Here is a 19,379-nt window from a genome sequence, read left to right as displayed (position 1 = left end):
GATTATTTGAGATTGGCATGCATGATTTCTAAACATCATTACATGCAAAGGTTTTGGAGCAGATACTGGGGGTTCTTATTAAGTTTGTCAAGGATCTGAAGCTGCAACATCAGCATCAATATGTAAGCCTACTCATGTGCTTCCTGAGATTATCATACAGTCGAATCATATTTCTTCAATGGAAGTATTTGCTAGTTCTCTTCTCCAAGACATTGGTGTTATCATATTAATTTCTTTTATGAAACAGGATGAGTTAAGGAAAACTTGGCTATGTAAGAGGTGTCAGACAATGAATGCCAAACTTAGGTCTGTCTATGCAGTTTTTATTATCCGTTCCTTCTTTTAAGATACCCCAAAATGTTTCCTACTTATTTGCATCTTGTGAACATTCAAACATATTATTTGAAGTACTGATCAGACCTATACGTACTAATTAACATATACATACTGAACATTCAATTATTCAAACACGTATCTGTTATTTTTTTTCCTAATTTCAAAGGACAAGAGAGAATCATATGTTTAATGACATGACCATGGACTTAACTAAACCACATCTGAACTATTTCCATGATGTGTAGCAGCCTTCAATGGATGCTAAAACTAAACAGCTATAGCTCATAATGAAGTTAGCAAGTATTTAACAGACTGGGCTTAGGAGAACCTTGTTGTGCAGCAATGCTGATTATTTGTCTTTTTCAGTCTGTAAGAAGGTATTGTTCCAAAATATATAAGGCTCTTTTGGGGTAGAAATCTCTATCTTGTGTTTTACTATATAAGATCTTGCAACTGGGACAACCTATCGGTTTTCTGGAATTAGGTAGCTTAGGGAGATGGAAGAATACCTTGCTATGCTGAAGGGTGAAGTGTTTTTCTCAAAGTGTGCATATAACTTAACATGCCAACCGGGAGAAAACATCACCAGGTACATTTTTAGAACAGCTGTGGATAAAATTACAAAACAAACCATAAGACACTAATAATGAGATTTGCTGCACGTGTAACCCGTGTTAAAATGTATGCATATAATGTTACCAACTGTTGGTTTTTGGGTGTAAAATATAATATATGAAGTTAAATTATTCTATTGTGGAAAAAAGAGTAAACTTCCAAAATGCAGGAGAAATATAAAAGCTGCAGATGAATTTCGACTTTCTTATGAAAATGCAATTCTCATGAATCCTAACGTCTTTTATCACATAATATGAGAACCACTTTTCCAGCAGTTATCAAAATCATACTTGGTGTTTCGTCACTTAGTATGGGGGTTTTATTTATTTATTTGGCATGATTACCTACACTATTCCTTTTTGTATCATTAGATTTTGACCTTCTATAGTCTTGTATCCTTAGATTTCATCTCATGCGCATCGTGTATAAATCCCAAGTGTTTTTATTGACAACCTATTATCTACTTGCTAATTTTGACTGATACGCTAAACATAAGAATTATTACTGGGATACAACTCTATAGCCTTTCTTTGTTGCTTATCACCTCAGAATATTATAACATGCCAATATTTAATAGTTGTCAATATTAGAGTTCATGTGTTCTTATATATAAAATGGCAAAATCAACTCTAGTAGCATAGTTCTTTTCTATTCTTTTCTAATTTAAAGATTTCCATTTGGTTTTCTATATCTTCCACTTTTAATCTCAGTGTCCTTGAACATCTTCTCTTGCGTGACACTTACACCAAGGACTCTGTTCCAGCCCTCCGTAAGATAAGGTAATTGAAAAACACTTGTTCCATGCTTTGGTTGCAATGGCTTAACATTTACCTAATGAACTACCTCATCCTGCAGGAATTATCTAATAGAAGCGACAGAAGAAGCATCCATTGCTTACAACAAAGCAGTATGTTGCTCTCAGTCTATTAGAAAGTTTTCATTATTTTTTTGGTGCAAAAATTGAAGGAGAACCTTTTATTATATGTTGAAAATTAACATGTTGATTTGCTGGCAAAATACTTAATGTGAATTGTCATACTTTTTCTCTTGTTACTTGACAATTGTTCATATTTTGATTCCTGGTAACTAGAAACAAGACAAATTTAAACATCAATAGGCAGTAAATGGTGAACTAGTCAAAAGATACAATTGCAGCTGTCATAATGAAAGTTCTAGAATCACTTGGAAGAATAGTTGGACCCAACGAGCTACCAGATTATTTTATTCATCTAGGAATTAAAGGTATAGTTTGTCTGTCCAACATGCTTCTTTTACATGGTGCCAGATCCATGATTGTAATGATCCTTGCCAAATTTTGATTCCCATGTTGAGTGATCCACATATCTTTTTTCTGCAAGAGAGACATGGAATCAACGATCCACATGCTGAGGATATAGGATTTTGTGTGTGACAGCCTTTTGTTTGAGTTATCGTAACATGCATGGTTGTAATAACTAATGAAGTATCAAAGAATGTTTGTTCTCATTAAGCCAATTATAAAATAATATATCACTCAACCTTTTCTATTGGTTCCTTTCATCATGTACTATTTCTATGGAATAATGATGACTACCTATGGTTGATTTGTACTTGTTTAGATTTTGTCTGTTGATATTAAGAGTGCAACCAAAGTCATGATTATATATCTTCAATCTCATTATGTTGCTTGTTGTTCAAGCATCTCTTTTACAATTTTCTTTCACTATTATGTTACCACATCTATGTTGAAGTGGATGCATATTCATATTTCTGTCAGGTCACCCGTCTACGCGAGTATCAAGGTGTTGATCCCCATTTTGATACAATTGCTAGACAATATCATGACATTGTAAAGGTACATGTTTAGTTTATTCTCTTTAAGTCTGATTGCTGCTAAATAACTTTAGTGGTAACTACAATTATTCTGATGCAGAAACTGGAAGGCATGCAATGGACGATTCATCAAGTTGAAATGGACTTAAAGCGCTCACTTGATCACTCATCCTCTTAATCTTTCTACACTCCTAGCAAGATTCCAGTAAACCTTATTTCTTTGGTCTTATACACATCTTCATCTTGATATTCAATCTTTCTCATTTATTGTTAATCATTTTTTTTCCCATTTGTTCTGGAAAGGTATTTTGTAGTGCATACATTTTCCCTTACTGAACTCTGTTCAACAATATCAATATCTTTTGTCTTACTTGCTAAAAATACTAATGACAGTGTTGTTACTAATCTTTGGAACTATTCATTCTAATTGATATGTATCCTAATCTGTATCTATCCTAAATTGGACTAATGTTGATATCTGTCCAAAATTTAATTTGTGTCCTTATGCATTAATATCTATATCTGATACGAATATGATGCATATCTAGATCATATTCATATCTGTTATAAAAAGATACAATCTTCAAATTTAGTATTTATCTACTATCTATGTTCGTGTTAGCATCCTCTGGTTAAAAGTGTATATGGATTTGGTTTTTCCATTATTAATCTGTTTTCACATATATATTTGGTCACTTGAATTCTGGTGGATTTTTCTATGCAACTGTACTCTTTTATCGTTGTCTTGTGCTGCTTGAGCTACTGTTTTTTTTATTTACCTTTTTACTATTTGTGCTACTGGTAAGTTGATTTATACACCAATAAATTCTGTCCCTTACATCAGGAATTGTAAATTCGGAACATGGAAGTAATAGACACATTGTCTGAACTTTTATGATTGAGTTGTTTCTTTTTACAGGACTTCATCAACCAAGGTAATTGCTACCACAAATTCTAACCAAAGGGAGAGACCTCAGAAGACTGGTGATGTTGAGGGGAATTGTGAAGAATCTAATGCTGGAGCTTGTAACAGTTTGCACTGTTCATCTGTTCACCTTATCCTATTAGCGGATTTACTACCGGTAACCTACAGCAGCAGCTTAGCATCATTGAGGTAGACTGTTGATCCATGTTTATAAGAGGCTTGCTGAAATCTGCCTCACAAACTAAGAGACATGCCTGAGTTGTCATTTTTTCCTCCTGGTGTGTTGTGGAAAGGTGTTGATTAGTTTGTTACTGTTGTGTATTCTGTGATTTATCTGTTTGTGACTCAGGAGATGTTAAATCATTAAGGTTGTTACTGTTGCATGAATCTTATTTGTATACTTAATTAATTTTATCTAAAAAAATCATTAAGGTCTGTTTTATCTAGTAAAAATCTTGACTCTTACTAGTAAGATGATAGGGTAGAATTCCTCTCTCCACTCTGTGACAAAGTTCCTAATATCTATCTTATAAATTCATGTATAATATATTTGTTCTTGTGCAAAGTAATTTTTGTTCATTCTAGACCATGGGAAACATAAGCTAATTAGTTTAGTCTGTAAGCCTAACTTTGGAGAGGGGAAGTACATGTGAGAGGGGCAAAAATGTATAAGAGTTAAGCATGGTATTTATATTTTAAAATAATTAATGTTGGGATACAAGAAAAGATGAAGAAAGATTTTAAAAAATAATTAATATTTTTATGTATTTTGTTAGGATTTATGATTTTGTTATTATTCTTTAAAGGTGTGATTAATGTAAGTCTAAAAGAAAAACAGTTAAATGGGCTGGGCCCGTCCTCTTTCAAGCCCGTTCAATAGGCCCATCAGAGTTTTGCTTTAGGGTTTAAGATGGCAGAGCGCGTTCGTTCTTGCCACCGATCTCGAGAAGAGGGAGAGCGAAGAGCAAGCAGTGGACGAGAAGACAAAGCAGGAGAGAGCGAGCCAGAGAGAACAAGCGGAGGGAAGGATGAGCCGGAGCCTAGGGATCCCGGTGAAGTTGCTGCACGAGGCGGCGGGGCACGTGGTGACGGTGGAGCTCAAGAGCGGCGAGCTCTACCGTGGCTCCATGATCGAGTGCGAGGACAACTGGAACTGCCAGCTCGAGAACATCACTTACACCGCCAAGGTCCTCCTCCTCTTCGTTTATCGCTCGGATGAAGTCTTAGGGTTTGGTCTACCGCCGTCGTTTGGCGCTAAGATTAAGATGCACCCCTCCAATTAAACTGTTGCTTGTGGCCATCACTTTAGGGTTATTTTTGTTCTTATCTAGTTTGATTTCTTCTTCACAGGACGGGAAGGTGTCGCAACTGGAGCATGTTTTCATCAGAGGCAGCAAAGTAAGGTAGAACGATGGTCCAAGATTGTCCGTTGTATGCTGTGTTTCCATTGCTTGCAGGTTCCTTGGGATCAACAAACTTTTGATTGTTATTACAGGTTTATGGTCATCCCTGACATGCTGAAAAATGCGCCAATGTTCAAGCGCTTGGATGCGAGAATTCGAGTAATATATACCTTGTTTTGATCTTGCTGCATAACAGCAAGCTGTTGTTCTACTTTTTCTTTCTACGTTTCTAAATTGAAAATGGCTTCGTGAAGGGCAAGGGATCAGCTCTTGGAGTTGGCCGGGGCCGTGCTGTCGCTATGCGTGCTAGGGTGAGTATGCAATGAAGTGGTCTTCTTTTCATATTGTACAACAGTTTGTATATCTTGTGCTCTTTTAGTCCATGTATTCCTGGAGCGAGTTAGTTTATTCATTCTGCTGGATGAATTTTAGTTTTTACTGCCAAGATCTTTGCTCATTTTTCTTGTGCATTTAATGTCGTTCTGATAATTTATTCATAATTTACTACATCTAAAAAATTGTGGATTCCCTTGATTAAACTGATTGACCTGTGCTTTTATTCATGATTCAAAATCTGTTTCAGTTGTTTTTATATTGATTTATGTACATTTCCAATTGATTTTAACTTAATTGTATTCCAAGTTGGTTGTTTCTTTTTTGGAGTTTAGTATGAATCAAGGTCAAATAAGTGTTGAATCTTTTTACATCTTGATGTGTAACATGAGGATATACTTAAATTGGTGGGTTAGAAGTTCTATTAAGTTAAAAGTTTTATGAATCTTGAATCTATTATTCAACAAGTTGGGGATGCTGATAGGATATTATTCAGAGAGCAAAAAAAAAAAAAGTAGGATTAAAACAACTGAAGTTTTGTGTCATCATAGGATATATTTTAGATTAAAAGAAAATTTATACAAGATAGTTGTTAGATCAGTGATGCAGTACAGGTTTGAGTGTTTGATAGTCAAGAATATATGTGTGTGTGTGTGTGTGTGTGTGTGTGTGTGTGTGATAGTTGTTAGATTAGTGATGCAGTACAGGTTTGAATATATATATATATATATATATATATATATATATATATATATATATATATATATATATATATATATATATATATATATATATATATATATATATATATATATATATATATATATATATATATATGTATGTGTGTGTGTGTGTGTGTGTGTGTGTGTGTGTGTGTGTGTGTGTGTTGTTTAAGAGAAAGATGTTGAATCATTTAATACAGCATCACGATGTGCTAAGAAAAACCTACAAATGCAGTAGTTTCTAATAGCTGTTCGAGGATGGATAGAGTTTGATGTAAGAAGACCTTATTATAAACTATAAATAAAGATCTAAATACTCTTAACTTAGTTGAAGATAAATATTTACTGATCTCAATGACGACAAAAGACCCAAGCAACTGGCTTCAAATAGTTGGTATTTTATGACTTTGTTGCTGTTATTGTATCTATAACCTGGAGTTGGAGTTGAAATTAGTTGGGACATTCCTTGAGTATGGTCCCATGTCCAATCTCATGATTGTTGCTCCTGATGGTTAGGGTCCTGCTGGATAGTATGAGGTGCTTACTTTTAACTGAATAGCAACTGAAGCATGGACATGCTTTTATCATATTAATGAGCGATATTCTCTTTTCTTGATCTTCTTCTCCCTCCTATTTTGCCTTCTCTCTCTATATATATGTTACTCTAATGTAGTTTCTCCTTTGACTTGTTGTCATCAGCCCTGCTATGTTTATATTATTTATTTCCCTTCTCTCCTTTGTGTTTGCTACCTGCTGATATTTTCCTTGGGCTTACTGCTAATTTTGATTCAGTATTCTTTGGTGCCACCATATTTCTCTTCATTGTTTTTTCCTGGAGCTTACTCTACCATGACCTCTGTTCCTCATCCTTTTTCCGCTGCGACTACCTTGCTTTCCACCAACTTCTCATCCTTCTCTTCTAGTTCCTGTTGCATTGCTGCTGGTTTTTAGTATCACTGCCCTTGATATCTTTAGTATTTCTTCTTATTCCTGTTGCGTAGGGTGTCAAGTTTTGCTTCCCCGTCAACTGCTTGATGAAATCATTACCAAGTATTTAACATTTTGGTGTTTTTCTGTTTCAGGCACAAGCTGCTGGCCGTGGTGGTGCTCCCACTGGTAGGGGTGTTGTGCCTCCCATAAGAAGGTAATTACCTTTGGTCACTTCTTGCTCTGGTGTAGAAATTGCTAGATGAGAGACCATATATGCGAAAATTCCTAAATGTTTCTAAGGTCCTTATGTTCATCCTGGCATGTAATGACCTATCACTTATTTACTGGAACTCAGTGTTATTGCAAGTTTCTTTCAGGATTTGGTGACATTGTGGCATGTAATGGCCTATCATTTCTGCCCTTTTTTGTTGAATCAACCATCTTAAATTTTAATGGTAATGGAATTCTGAAAGATCTATGGACAATTAACAGCATCCTAAGCATTTTAGCTTGAGTGCAAACATGAAACTCCATATTACCAGTTGAGTAGCGGGTATTATGCAGTGACTTTGATCATGAAGTTTATTCCACATTAGCCATGAACATGTTGTCCATCAAAGCCTGCCTCTTCACCACCGAGAGATGGCAAAGTTGCTTGAGAGAATCATGTGTTGAACTGATCGAATATTTTTGTGTTCTTTTTCCTCTTGGTTTTTTCCATGTGCTTACATAGATACACATACAAAATGTGCACGTGCACACACATTACCTTCTAGTTTTTGCATACAAGATTAGTGGAATCTAAATACAAGTTTAAAGTTCCAATTGATGTCAACACATGAACACAGACCTAAGCAATGAAAGCCGACACCACTAAAGCAACAAACAATCTTGAAGCCTGATTACTAAAAGTTCATTGCAAATCCACATGTCAGATGTGAGATTTGTGTTGTCTCCACACAAAGCAACGGCTTGCTTAAAGTGCTAATCCTTTTCTCATCTATTCGAGCATGACGACATCATGACTTCAACATGAAGGCCTTTGTTTATTGTTTATTGTTCTTGGAAATATGTTGTTCTCTTACTCCAAAAAGAGTAAGAGATCAAAATAAACAGAGAAGAGTGCAATTCACGTATTGTTTATTGTTTTATTCAAGAGAAAGAATTATGAAAGTGACAAATCAGGCCTTACAATGCTAACTAACATAATATTAACATCTCCTAATTAAAAATGTATAAATCAGATATTTCCACTAAAAAAATCGTAAATATCTTCCTTTCCTGGCGAGGGAAAGACTTAATTAGCAATTGAAATGCAACAAAAAGTATTTTGTCTCCCTATATTTATCACATTATTGATATTTTTTTTAAAATATTTATTATAAATAAAAATTAAATATTAATTAGTCTAATTTCTAGAGATTTTCACAGTATATTATAAGATTCTGATCTCAAATTTCATTACTTTTAAACACGTGGCAATTAATCTTACTGGCCACGACTGTCTCCCTCTGGCGCGCGATACGAATCGAACCCCACCCCGGGTCCCAAAAGAATCTAACGAAAAAAGAGCCCGACAAACTATGGACTCTCACCAATCAGAAGAAACCTCCTCTAGTGGGGTCCGTTCGTTATAGGAGGGCCCACTAAATAGGTTCGCTGCCTATGCTGTTTCGAGTTGTGGGTGTTCTAAGGAATCCTCGCCGGGGAGGGCAGGCATCATAGGGTGCCAATGTGCAGCAATCACGCGGATCGCTGACGTGTACAAGAAAAACCCCGCCCCAAACACCGCCGCTCCGTCCGCCATCCGAGCCGTTGGATTTCAATTTACCCCTCTGCACACCCTATTGATGTTTGCCCTTCTTATCTCCTCCCATTCGGCCCCCCGTCTCCTGCCCCGTACGTCTTCTCTTCTCGACACAATCCTGACCCGAAGAAGCGCCAATCTCAAGGTGAAGCCCCCCCCCTCCCCTTCTCTGACCTCGATCGGTGTCTACTTCGCTAATTTTTGTGACGATTTCGAACGGATCTGTTCGGTTTTGTTGCAGACCTCGCCATGAAACGGGGGAAGTCGAAGGCGGATACGACCAAGAAGGCCGACACCAGGTGAGGATCTCTTCACCTTGCTGGTTTGGTTGCTGGGTCGATCGGTGTTTTTAGGTTGGGGTTTTGGGATCTGATGACGATTTATTTTTCTAGGCTTTCGGTGAAGAAGGGTGGGGAACGGGCGCCTAAGAAGCCGAGGAAGACGAAGGCCGCCAAGGATCCCAACAAGCCCAAGAGGCCTCCGAGTGCCTTCTTCGTCTTCATGTAAGTTCCTATTTGTTGCATCCCTCTTCGTTCTTATTTTTCGCTTTATTAATATTTGGGCTCAAAGACATCTTGCTTGTTTGAATCGTCAGGGAAGAGTTCAGGAAGTCCTTCAAGGAAAAGAACCCGAATAACAAGTCGGTCTCTGTGGTAAATTTCTTAAATTTCATCTCTCCTCAACAAATACTTCTACTCATAAATACGAGTTTTCTTTGTAGATATGTGATTTAATTTATATTTTTAATCTAAATAGGTTGGTAAAGCTGGAGGAGACAAGTGGAAATCCTTGTCAGAAGCTGTAAGTAATTTTTACCAGTTTGTTTCTCCTTAATTAGATCAGTTTGGAGATATGATCTAAAAGAAAGATATGTGATGATTCCAGGAGAAGGCTCCCTATGTGGCCAAGGCGGCTAAGTTGAAGACGGATTATACCAAGAAAATTGCTGCATACAATAAGAATCAGGTACACATCTTTCGATTTATCTGTTTGCCTTCTTTTATTCATTTTGTAAATCGATTAGCTAACTTTTTCTCTTCTTGTTGGATGATCAAATAGTCTGATGGAGGAAGTCATGCTGCTGCTGATGAAGATGAGTCTGACAAATCTAAATCCGAGGTGAATGATGATGATGAGGAAGAAGAGGGAACCGAAGAGGTTTGTAATTATCAAAAGAGTTTGTATTTTGTCCACTCCATGGAAAATTCTACTAATTCTTCTAATTTGATATCTTTTGAAACAGGAGGAAGAGGATGATGAGTGAGGAGCTTAGAAGCTACAGTGCAGTGTGCTGCTTTTTTCTCCCCTTTTTGGCTTTTGTTTTAGTTTCTATTTGAATGGGAAGAATTCTAGTAGATTGTTCAAGACACTACTATTTTGGCCATGCCATGTCTTTGGCTGTTCATCACTAACATGTACTTACTTCCATCCAGCTCAATCTAATTTGTAGCCAATTGCACCTCTTCTTATCCGTTGCTGATGTTATTCTCTTGCGTTGCCATGGTAGTTCATCTGTCATTCGTGAGTGGCAAATTTGGTGGCATGAACTGTTGTTGTTGATGTTAGTGGCTTTGATAAAGATTGTGTTAGTTCAAGCTAATCAGGTATTTTATTGATTGTTGAAGTTGTTCTCTGTGCTCTGTGTTGGTTCTTATCCATGAGTGAGCCACATTTGGTGGCATGAAATGGTACTGGTTGTGTTAGTTGCCCTAACTCAATTGTTTAATGGAAACAGTTCAGTTGTGCCCTGTGCTTTCTTATGGTAGTTAATCTGTCATCCATGAGTGGCAATTTTGGTGGCATGAATTGGGGTTAGTGGTATTACTTGGCTCAAAAGATTGTTTTGTTTTTGTTTGAGTGGTGTTGGCTGAAGCCAATTTGATGCCAGGTGGGCCTGTTCTTATCCATTGTTCAGATTCTCTCTGTTTTCTTATTGTTCATCTGTCATCCATGAGTGCCAAATTTGGTTGCATGATATGATGTTAGTGGTACTAGTTGTCCTAGCTGAAAGGAATAACATGTATGTGATTGATTGATATGATAAAATGAGGTCCTGGTTATCAGGTTGGCTCAGTAATTATTGGTGACATGATATCTGTTTCTTACATTCCCTTGCTCACTATCTTCTACATGTGAATTATTATGCTTGGTTGATGTGCTACTTACTGTAGTTTTTGCTGGCTAATCATTGGTTCACTTACTGATGAACTTTTCAGACATTTCAGTCTTTTTACCCCAATATGAGCTGTAGAATAATACTCTTACAAGATTCCATTAGGTAAGGCCAGTGTAAAGCAGAGGGCTTTGCCATCTGTTCTGAGTATGTGTTTCATTGTTCTGCTGGTTTCTGCAGCTTTTCAGATTCTCTTTCTCTCTCGTTCATTTATTTGCTACATGAACTAGTAATGCATAATTTGTAGGCAAGACCAGGATGAACATGATTCCATCTGCAATCGTGGGATATGGTGAGACAGTTCGAACATCATCTGGAGATAGAGTGAGAAAATAACTCATTTGCTTTGCAGGATGAGGGAAAAGAAGTGGATGTTTCTGTCATTGACTTGACAACTCTTCATGAGCTTCAATCATTCGAGTGAAAACAAGTAGTTATGAAGAGCAAATTACTGGTAACATCATTCAGAGCATATTCCACTGAGTATTTTACACATCAAGTAACATGCAAGATTCCCCAGAAATTTCTTGAAGTATTCCAATAGTGTATGAACTAATTACCAGTAGTTGTTTACATGCTTTTCCACCGCTTGCTGTCAACTATTGCTCCAAGCTTTTCTGTGGTTGATTATTTAATATTGACTTGTCATGAACACTAACCTGTTGTTTAGAATATCCAAAGCATTCTTGGCATGGTCAACTAAAACATCGTGTAGTTTTTTAGTTAGGCATCCCAATATGTGGAAGGTTTTGTACTGAAGATTCTGCTTATTCATTTGATAGACTAACTTTGCCCTTATTATTGGGTTCCTCGAGACCGGTAATTCTAGTTCTTGGTTTTATTCATCTCATAGACTAACTTTACATGCTTATGATAATTGAACACTTGTTTATATTTGATGTGAAAAAAAAAAGGTATGAAAAGAAGTGAGAAATGAAAGGGTGAAAATAATTCTCTTTTTCTCAAAAGATACTTATAGTTAATAGTTTGAAATATAAAAATTTGATGAGATTTTATTCACTAAAATATCTTCATCAATCTTTCTTCCTTTTGCTTTTATAGATTACTTATATATTGAATCTCTCAATCACTTAATTAATATGTCATAATTTACTAAAAAACAATACTTTAATGATCTTATGTTTTTATAGTTTTATCAATTTACGAATAATTTTTTTGAGATTTGATAAGATCAAACTTTAAATTTATTATTTTGACATTTTGGAGCATTCAATGCTCTCAAAGTCTCTCACTCTCTCCAAGCGAGAAAGAACTCTTGCACGTTAAATAAATGTGGAGTGAGTGTGAACTTCAAGAGGAAGGAAGTTCAATCTGATAAGAATTATTATTAATTCTCTTAGAAACTCGATCGAGATTGATTTTTCTTTTTTTTTAAGTTTATTATAAATTTATGTTAGAAGATATTCTTTTTTCAAAAAGACCCAAATAAGATCTCTTTCTTCAAATATCTTCATCCGACAATACTTGTTAGTCTTTTTTTTATAAATTTGATTGTTAACTTCAAACTTCTTTATTTCTTTATAAATTTTTATCATGATAATAATAAAATCTTTTTTTTTTGAATTTGATAAAAGTGATTCATGTATTTTAGTAAGATCTAGATGATGAGGTGAAAGACGATCATAAATAATCTCTAATGAACTTTTATCATACAATGATTAATCACATATTTATAAAAGGTTGGATGAGATCTCATTGTTTTGATCTTTTTGTAGTGAAATGTTATAGCCCCAAAGGTTCTATTAATAATCTTAATTTGTTCATCTGAGGATGATAAATACTATTATATAATAGGTTGGTGCTAAATTTCTTCCATAATTTTTTTCAAAAATATTAAGAAATTTAGTATCATGTGATAGATTTAGGAATTCCATCAAGTTTGATCACTTCATTAAAATATATGTTAGCAATATAAAAAGGATGGTCTTTTTTAAAGAATAAAATGTGTCATTTTAAAAAATCGATTAAGAACAATAGAATCTGTTTTTTTTTTTTTTTTTATAGATCAATCATAAAATTCATACTAATATATTTTCCTGAGAAACATTAGGAATTGATAAATATATATATATATACCAAGATTGGAAGATTAATCTTTTAAAATTTGACATATTTTATATCTTTTTATATAATGTGCAATATCTCGGTAGATTGTAGGTCAAAAATATTTAGTTTTGATGAGAAGGATTGTTTTGTACCTCCTAAAGTAACCTCCTAATATGTCAGAATATAGCTCTTGGATAATATGCTCTCTTAAATAATATTTAAGAATATAAAATTAAGTTTTATGAAAAAAAATTCATCTTTAATAACATAATCTTCGATGATTCTTTGTGCATATAACTCTTATGCTTCTTCAAAATCATTAGAATAAGTATTTCTTATTATATCAAATCCTTTTAATTGGGCATACATAATGTTAAGAAGCATCAATCACCAATTGTATCTGTAATCTTATTATATATTTCATTCTTATGCTTAGAGACAAAAGTATGCTTTTGTAAAAATATCACTCGTTTTGCATATCACCTATTGAGATTTACCTAATAATATTATATATTTAAGAGCTTTCTTTTAAGAATTTAAACCAAATTCTCTTTAGATTAAATAAGGTCTCCAATGTTGGAGTACTTAAACAATAACATAAAATTTAATATTATAAATTAAATAGTTCTTTATTGTATTATTAAACTTTGAGCAATGGATAATTTCACCTTTAATAATTTGATAATAGTATTAAAATTTCGAATAAATCAATGATAGAAGGTTGTCAACCTATGAAAACTCTAAACATCGTATATGGATATTAGTGTTGATCAAGCTTGGATAGTTTTAATCTTCTCATAATCTACTTGGATATGAGGTTATGAAGGAGCAATTCTTAAGATTTGTATATAGCTCTTTTGGCTTCAAAGTTAATAGGATAGTTTTCAAATGTTCAATATAGTTAAGTTTATTATGATTATAAAGAAGAATATCATCAATGCAAATAGCAATAAGCTTTTTAATATAAGGATGTAGAATTTGATTTGTCATTCGTATTAAGATGCTCGGAGTATTTGAAAGACCAAATGACATAACTAATCATTCATATAAATCTTTTTGAGTTTTAATAGTAATTTTTCATTCATCTTATGGTTTAATATAGATTTGGTGAAAACTACTTTACAGATCAATTTTAGAAAATAATGTTAGCCCCAGCAAGCATATCAAATATATCCTCCACATGTGGAATATGAAACATATATTTGTTGATAATCCAATTGATAGTTTAATTGTCGATACACATCTATCAAGTTTAATCCTTTTTTAGAATCAATAGAGCTAGAATGACACATATAAATTTTTTCAAATATAATTATTATGTAGTAGATTCATAACTTGTCTATTTTGTTCTTTTAGACTCATTTGATGATGAGATTTGTTTGACAATATTGCTTTTGAAATTAAATCGATTCGATGTTGAATATCTAAAAAAGAAGGTAGACCACTACAAAGTTATTTAAAGTAGAGGCCATTGAATTCCTCTAAAATAGCTTTTACTTCGTATGAAATTTTTATATGGTGCAGGCAATCTTTAGCGACTAACATAAATATAACTTCACTTTTTTTAACTTTCTCTTATAAACTTATTTAAAGTAATAAATTGTTTTCTTTCCTTTAGGTTAAAAGTTTGAGAGCAAATTGTTCTTTCCAACACAAAAGCATAAATTTAACTCTATTGAATTTAAAGTATAAGTAATCTTTCTACCCTCACGGATACCATACATGTTATAGTGTTATGGTTTTCCCAAAATATGACTAATATCCATTGGTACTATATTACATAACATATCATATTTATAATTTTTGTCTATCGACATATCGTATTTTTAATTTTTACCCATCGAAAAAGGAACTATGTGTCAATTAATAACTGATACCTCGTTGCCTTTCTTGAATCATACAATCCAATATAACTTAGGATATGATTTTATATAATAATAAGATAACAAACTTTATATTGAGACTTACACGTATCTTTAAAACATTATGTCATAACCATTTTTCAATAGAATCATATTTTGAAATAGTAAGCGCTCTATGGATTACCAAGTATTCATCATCTTCCGATACAATTTCTTCATAAGCCTCCTCGGGATATTTATCATATTTTGGTTTTCCAATATCTTCAAATTATTTATTGATAATTTCTTTTTTAGCAAAGTTGACTCATGGATTAGCTTGTCTATTTGGGCACTTGTTCATATAGTATCATACTTGTTTACATTTAAAGCAATTAGGAGGGTGATTGGTGTGACTAGATTATGCTCCTTGGTCAAAGTTAGTTTAGATATATTTTTTATGATTTCACTAGTTTTTAATCTATTAATATTATAACAAGTAGAATCAGTTTTAGATGAGAAATATAAAAGAATATTAGAATACTTTTTTGCTCTATATCTAACAAGTTTTAAATGCTAATTAATAAGTATCATATAACCTTCATAGTTATCATATCTCCACGTCATCTTAAATCATAACTGTCATCGACATATCTTATAACAAGTTGTTCTTCTATCTCTTTAAGTGTTATTTTGGATTGTTGATGATGATTTTGATATATCTAATACCTGATGTTAAACAAAAGAAAAAGAGAAATAAAGAGTGAGATATACAAAAATACTTTCTCTATTTCAAGATATATTAAGAGTTAATAGCTCAAAATATAAAAATTTAATAATATTTCGAAAACTAGAATGCCTCCACTAATCTTCTTCTCTTCCCTATATAGATGCATTGTACATTGAATCTCTCAATCACCTAATTAATGAGTCATAATTTACTAAAACTCAAACATAAATTATAATACATATTAAATTTATGATGTATTATACTTTCATATTTTTTTAATTTTTATAATTATTTTAAGACAAATTATTTTTTAAAAAATTGATATGATTAAATTCAAAATTTATTATCTTAAAACTTGAAAACATAATAATACACACTGCATCAATATTGCTACATGCTAGTTGGCAATGACTAGCAGTTGAATTGGGGTGCCAACAACTCCCTGATTGTGTTCTTTTCCTATAATAAATGAAACATAAAATAACGAAAAAAAGAAATTATATCTTAACCATATGTGGATCAATTTGAAGCAAAAAATTACTTCAAATCCTGAGATTAATTATGTAAAGCAACAAATAATGAGTCGCCCACGTGGCCCCATTCCACACCCACCACCGACTGTACGACCCAAGTCACGACGCTACTGCGGTCCGCGCCGCCCCCACGAGTTGTTTGCTTGTGGAACAGTTCTGAACCTACCCGTTTGTATCGGAGAGGTCACTGTTCGTGTGGGTCCCGATCGAACTCTTGAATCACGTGGCAGGTGTCTGGTGAGTAACTCTTAAGCAGGTAGCAGAAGAGTTGTTGCTCCGGATAAGAGTAAGCCAACGTATACGTAGATCCGTATCTACCGGGAGAAAGGACTAAAGGTGGCTGTCCGGGAATAGGCGCACGAGCTAACAGGCGGTCGGCTGCTTCTACTTTTCCTTCAACGCAAGTCTTCTTCCCTCTGTACGCTTTGCGCCTGTTTCCAAAAACCTTCGACGCTGCTTCTTTCCTCGCTTGCGCTCGTGGCGACGCTGGCGAGCGATTGGAACGAAAAAGGCGGGACTTTGATGCGGGATAGAGAGAGGTGAGGAAATGGAGCGGCAAGATGCTTCGGACAGTGGAGCCGACGGCACCAGGAGCAGCGAGATTGGGGAGGAAAGAGGAGAGGGGGATAGGGTGGCGGAAGGGGTTCTGTGCGTGAAAGTGATGACGGACGAGCAGGTTGAGGTGCTCCGCCGTCAGATCGCCGTCTACGCCACCATCTGCGAGCAGCTCGTGGAGATGCATAGGGCCTTCGCCGCTGACCAGGACTCCCTCGCAGGTATCTTCTTCCTTCCTCTTCGCCTTTCCCAAGAGACCAAAACAAAAATCTTGGAAAGAGGGGAATTTTGGATAGAGAAAAAGGGCGTTTATAGCGAACCCTTCTCTTCCAATTCTTTGGCTTTCCGTCTCGATCTAGTCTACAGAACGCGTCTTCTTGTCTACCTTTTGCATATTAACTTCATGTTTCTTCCCAATTAAGGATTAAGCATCTACGATCAACTGTTCCTCTTTGCTATCCAAAACTGAGCCGATTGCTCACTTAGTAGATGATTCTTATGCTGCACGGTTGCCATGGATTATCGATATGGTTAATATCGAGGTCTCACTAACTTGGAAGCGTAAAATGAGTAGAGGCTTTGAAAACCATTACATGCAGAACTTTCTTGGATACACTGCTCTGTTATGTCTAAACCCACTTCCTTGATGCATTGTTAAGCCTGGACTGTTGGCGATGTTATCCCAATTATCCTAACTCACAGTTCTGGTTTGCTTTCTAGTTGGTAGTATTAGCATATAAGCCACTATGTGCATTTGGTCTTCTTTGTTAAAATCACAATGTTGGCATTTTGACTAATTACGATATCATAGTTGTTCATCATAAACCGTATAATGTTCTCAGAAACCATCGATTAACTATCTACCAGATTCATGGAGTAAGATTTTAATTTTAGTGCAGATTACCTTTTTCCTTTGATAGCAAATTGGAGTCTGAAAGAAGTTCCAAAAAGGACTGACTTTGATTGTTTGCCATGAAGGATATTGGATTGACAAAATAGGCATCTTAGATGAACTATGTGGATGCAGTAGCAAGTAGAAAACTCCAGTTTAGTGGAATTAAACTTACCAGCAAGGATTTAAGGTTGCTCTGTCGGAATAGGATTGAACTAACTCTTGAAAGTTCATGTGTGCTTAGCTGTGATTTGATAAGACATTGGTAGATGTGTGGCATTTATTTTGATCACATTCGTGCAATGTAGGATGAATAATTCTTGCTACTTGGAGAACAAGATTGTGATGATCTCCTGTTGTTTGTGAGATGATATGTGTTGCAAAAATTTTGATTTTTATCGATTCTTTGTCTAAGACTATTGCAGGTGACTTTGTTTCGAAGTGTCAGGATATGCAAGTATAATAGCATAACTATGTTGCTCAGGTTGTTAATATATTGCAGAAGGTCCATTCATTTTTTGCTCTCGAGTTTTGTGTTATCTTGACTTTCACCTCTCATGCTACAAACAATCTCTCTATTAGTGGGGGTAAGGATTGTACATTGGTCCTTCCCAGACCTTGCAGTGGTGGGAACTTCGGACACTGGGTTCGCCACCTGATCATGTTCCAAAACTCGAGATAGGAGCAAGAAAGCACCCTACTCAGATTTCACTCAATATTCCTGTTTAGCGAAACAAGCACCCATCTAATATGTCATTTTATGTTGATTGAGGAGAATTTTATCTATGATAGCATTTGTGTAATTCTTTGTTGCTTTTCTAGGATTGAAGCTTGGAAGCGGCTACTGTGAATCCATGATGGCATCAGGAGGCCATAAAATGATTCCAAGACAGCGGTGGTGTCCAACAACTAAGCAGCTACAGATGCTCGAGAATATCTTTGATCAAGGTAATGGGACTCCAAGCAAGCAAAGGATAAAAGAGATCACTCTTGAACTGTCACTGCATGGTCAGATCTCCGAAATGAATGTCTATAACTGGTTCCAAAACCGAAGGGCGCGATCGAAGCGGAAGCAAACAGCACCAAGTAATAACGAATATGAAGTTGACACAGATTGTGAATCCCCAAACTTCAAGATATTCAAGTCAGACGAACCCCCTCATGAAGACCAGCTTGTCGGAACAGATAATTATCCCATCCACAATGCCCAAGTAAGCAATGCACTGCATCCATTAGGCCCAGAGTCAAATCAAACTCTAGGAACACATGGATCAAATGAGAGTTCAAAATCTGGTGGAATGTCCTACCAAAATTTTTTATCGAGCCAGAGTAAGTTGATTTTTATCTGCCATTCTTTTTTGACTGCCGAACATTAATATACAACTTGTCTTTAACTTGAAATTGTTGTATCCAGGGGTGGATCAATTGATGGAAAATATGGACATTCCAGGGAGTTTTAGCCCTTTCCATCCAGGAAAAAGCTATGGCATGATAGGTTGACATACTGTTGTTTTGTTTGAGCTGATTTATCCTTTGAACAACTCTACATTGTTCCCATGATGAAGTGCTTATTGCAGAGTTTGTACTCACTAAATTACTATCTGAAATTATTCAAGCAGGTTTCTGGTGTACTTTTGAATGAAACATCCACCTGATCAGATGCAAACATTAGGCTCAGTTTCTTCCTTGCATTTAGGCTGTTGTCTGT

At 35.0% G+C, this 19,379-nt stretch overlaps 5 protein-coding genes across 6 annotated transcripts in view; 4 read left to right on the top strand and 1 right to left on the bottom strand.

Annotated features, from left to right (window-relative positions):
- Nucleotides 1-4: 4 nt before the first annotated feature.
- LOC135668534 (AUGMIN subunit 4-like) lies at nucleotides 5-4,097 on the top strand. Of its 2 annotated transcripts, none has more exons than XM_065178526.1 (7): nucleotides 5-122; nucleotides 248-306; nucleotides 1,662-1,730; nucleotides 1,807-1,858; nucleotides 2,708-2,785; nucleotides 2,864-2,968; nucleotides 3,683-4,097. In XM_065178526.1, the coding sequence occupies exons 2-6, from the start codon at nucleotides 290-292 to the stop codon at nucleotides 2,939-2,941; spliced, it is 294 nt and encodes a 97-aa protein (XP_065034598.1). In that variant the 5' UTR covers nucleotides 5-122; nucleotides 248-289; the 3' UTR covers nucleotides 2,942-2,968; nucleotides 3,683-4,097. The 2 variants fall into 2 exon arrangements, with proteins under 2 accessions (XP_065034598.1, XP_065034600.1); XM_065178528.1 differs by having other exon boundaries at nucleotides 2,864-2,986.
- Nucleotides 4,098-4,615: 518 nt separating this feature from the next.
- On the top strand, nucleotides 4,616-7,452 carry LOC135668535 (small nuclear ribonucleoprotein SmD3b-like). Its single transcript, XM_065178530.1, has 5 exons — nucleotides 4,616-4,875; nucleotides 5,039-5,091; nucleotides 5,184-5,250; nucleotides 5,346-5,402; nucleotides 7,229-7,452. The coding sequence occupies exons 1-5, from the start codon at nucleotides 4,717-4,719 to the stop codon at nucleotides 7,292-7,294; spliced, it is 402 nt and encodes a 133-aa protein (XP_065034602.1). The 5' UTR covers nucleotides 4,616-4,716; the 3' UTR covers nucleotides 7,295-7,452.
- Nucleotides 7,453-8,927: 1,475 nt separating this feature from the next.
- On the top strand, nucleotides 8,928-10,354 carry LOC104000484 (DNA-binding protein MNB1B). Its single transcript, XM_065178529.1, has 8 exons — nucleotides 8,928-9,028; nucleotides 9,125-9,182; nucleotides 9,276-9,386; nucleotides 9,479-9,536; nucleotides 9,640-9,684; nucleotides 9,769-9,849; nucleotides 9,943-10,041; nucleotides 10,127-10,354. The coding sequence occupies exons 2-8, from the start codon at nucleotides 9,133-9,135 to the stop codon at nucleotides 10,145-10,147; spliced, it is 465 nt and encodes a 154-aa protein (XP_065034601.1). The 5' UTR covers nucleotides 8,928-9,028; nucleotides 9,125-9,132; the 3' UTR covers nucleotides 10,148-10,354.
- Nucleotides 10,355-16,567: 6,213 nt separating this feature from the next.
- LOC135668536 (WUSCHEL-related homeobox 8-like) lies at nucleotides 16,568-19,302 on the top strand. The gene is made up of 3 exons (XM_065178531.1): nucleotides 16,568-17,000; nucleotides 18,494-19,000; nucleotides 19,086-19,302. Exons 1-3 carry the CDS (start codon nucleotides 16,772-16,774, stop codon nucleotides 19,169-19,171), a joined length of 822 nt encoding a protein of 273 aa, XP_065034603.1. The 5' UTR covers nucleotides 16,568-16,771; the 3' UTR covers nucleotides 19,172-19,302.
- The window catches only part of LOC135586261 (putative disease resistance protein RGA3), a 2,195-nt gene continuing 2,084 nt past the window's right edge, over nucleotides 19,269-19,379 (bottom strand). Inside the window, exon 2 of the mRNA XM_065178532.1 lies at nucleotides 19,269-19,375. Coding sequence (XP_065034604.1) covers nucleotides 19,269-19,375 — 107 coding nt within the window. The remainder of the gene's footprint in view (nucleotides 19,376-19,379) is intronic.

Source organism: Musa acuminata, unplaced genomic scaffold (assembly GCF_036884655.1).
Source record: "Musa acuminata AAA Group cultivar baxijiao unplaced genomic scaffold, Cavendish_Baxijiao_AAA HiC_scaffold_1132, whole genome shotgun sequence".
In the NCBI taxonomy this organism is placed as follows: Eukaryota; Viridiplantae; Streptophyta; class Magnoliopsida; order Zingiberales; family Musaceae; genus Musa; species Musa acuminata.
The sequence above is the reverse complement of the archived record's forward strand: the minus strand, read 5'-3'. Positions and strand labels throughout refer to the sequence as shown.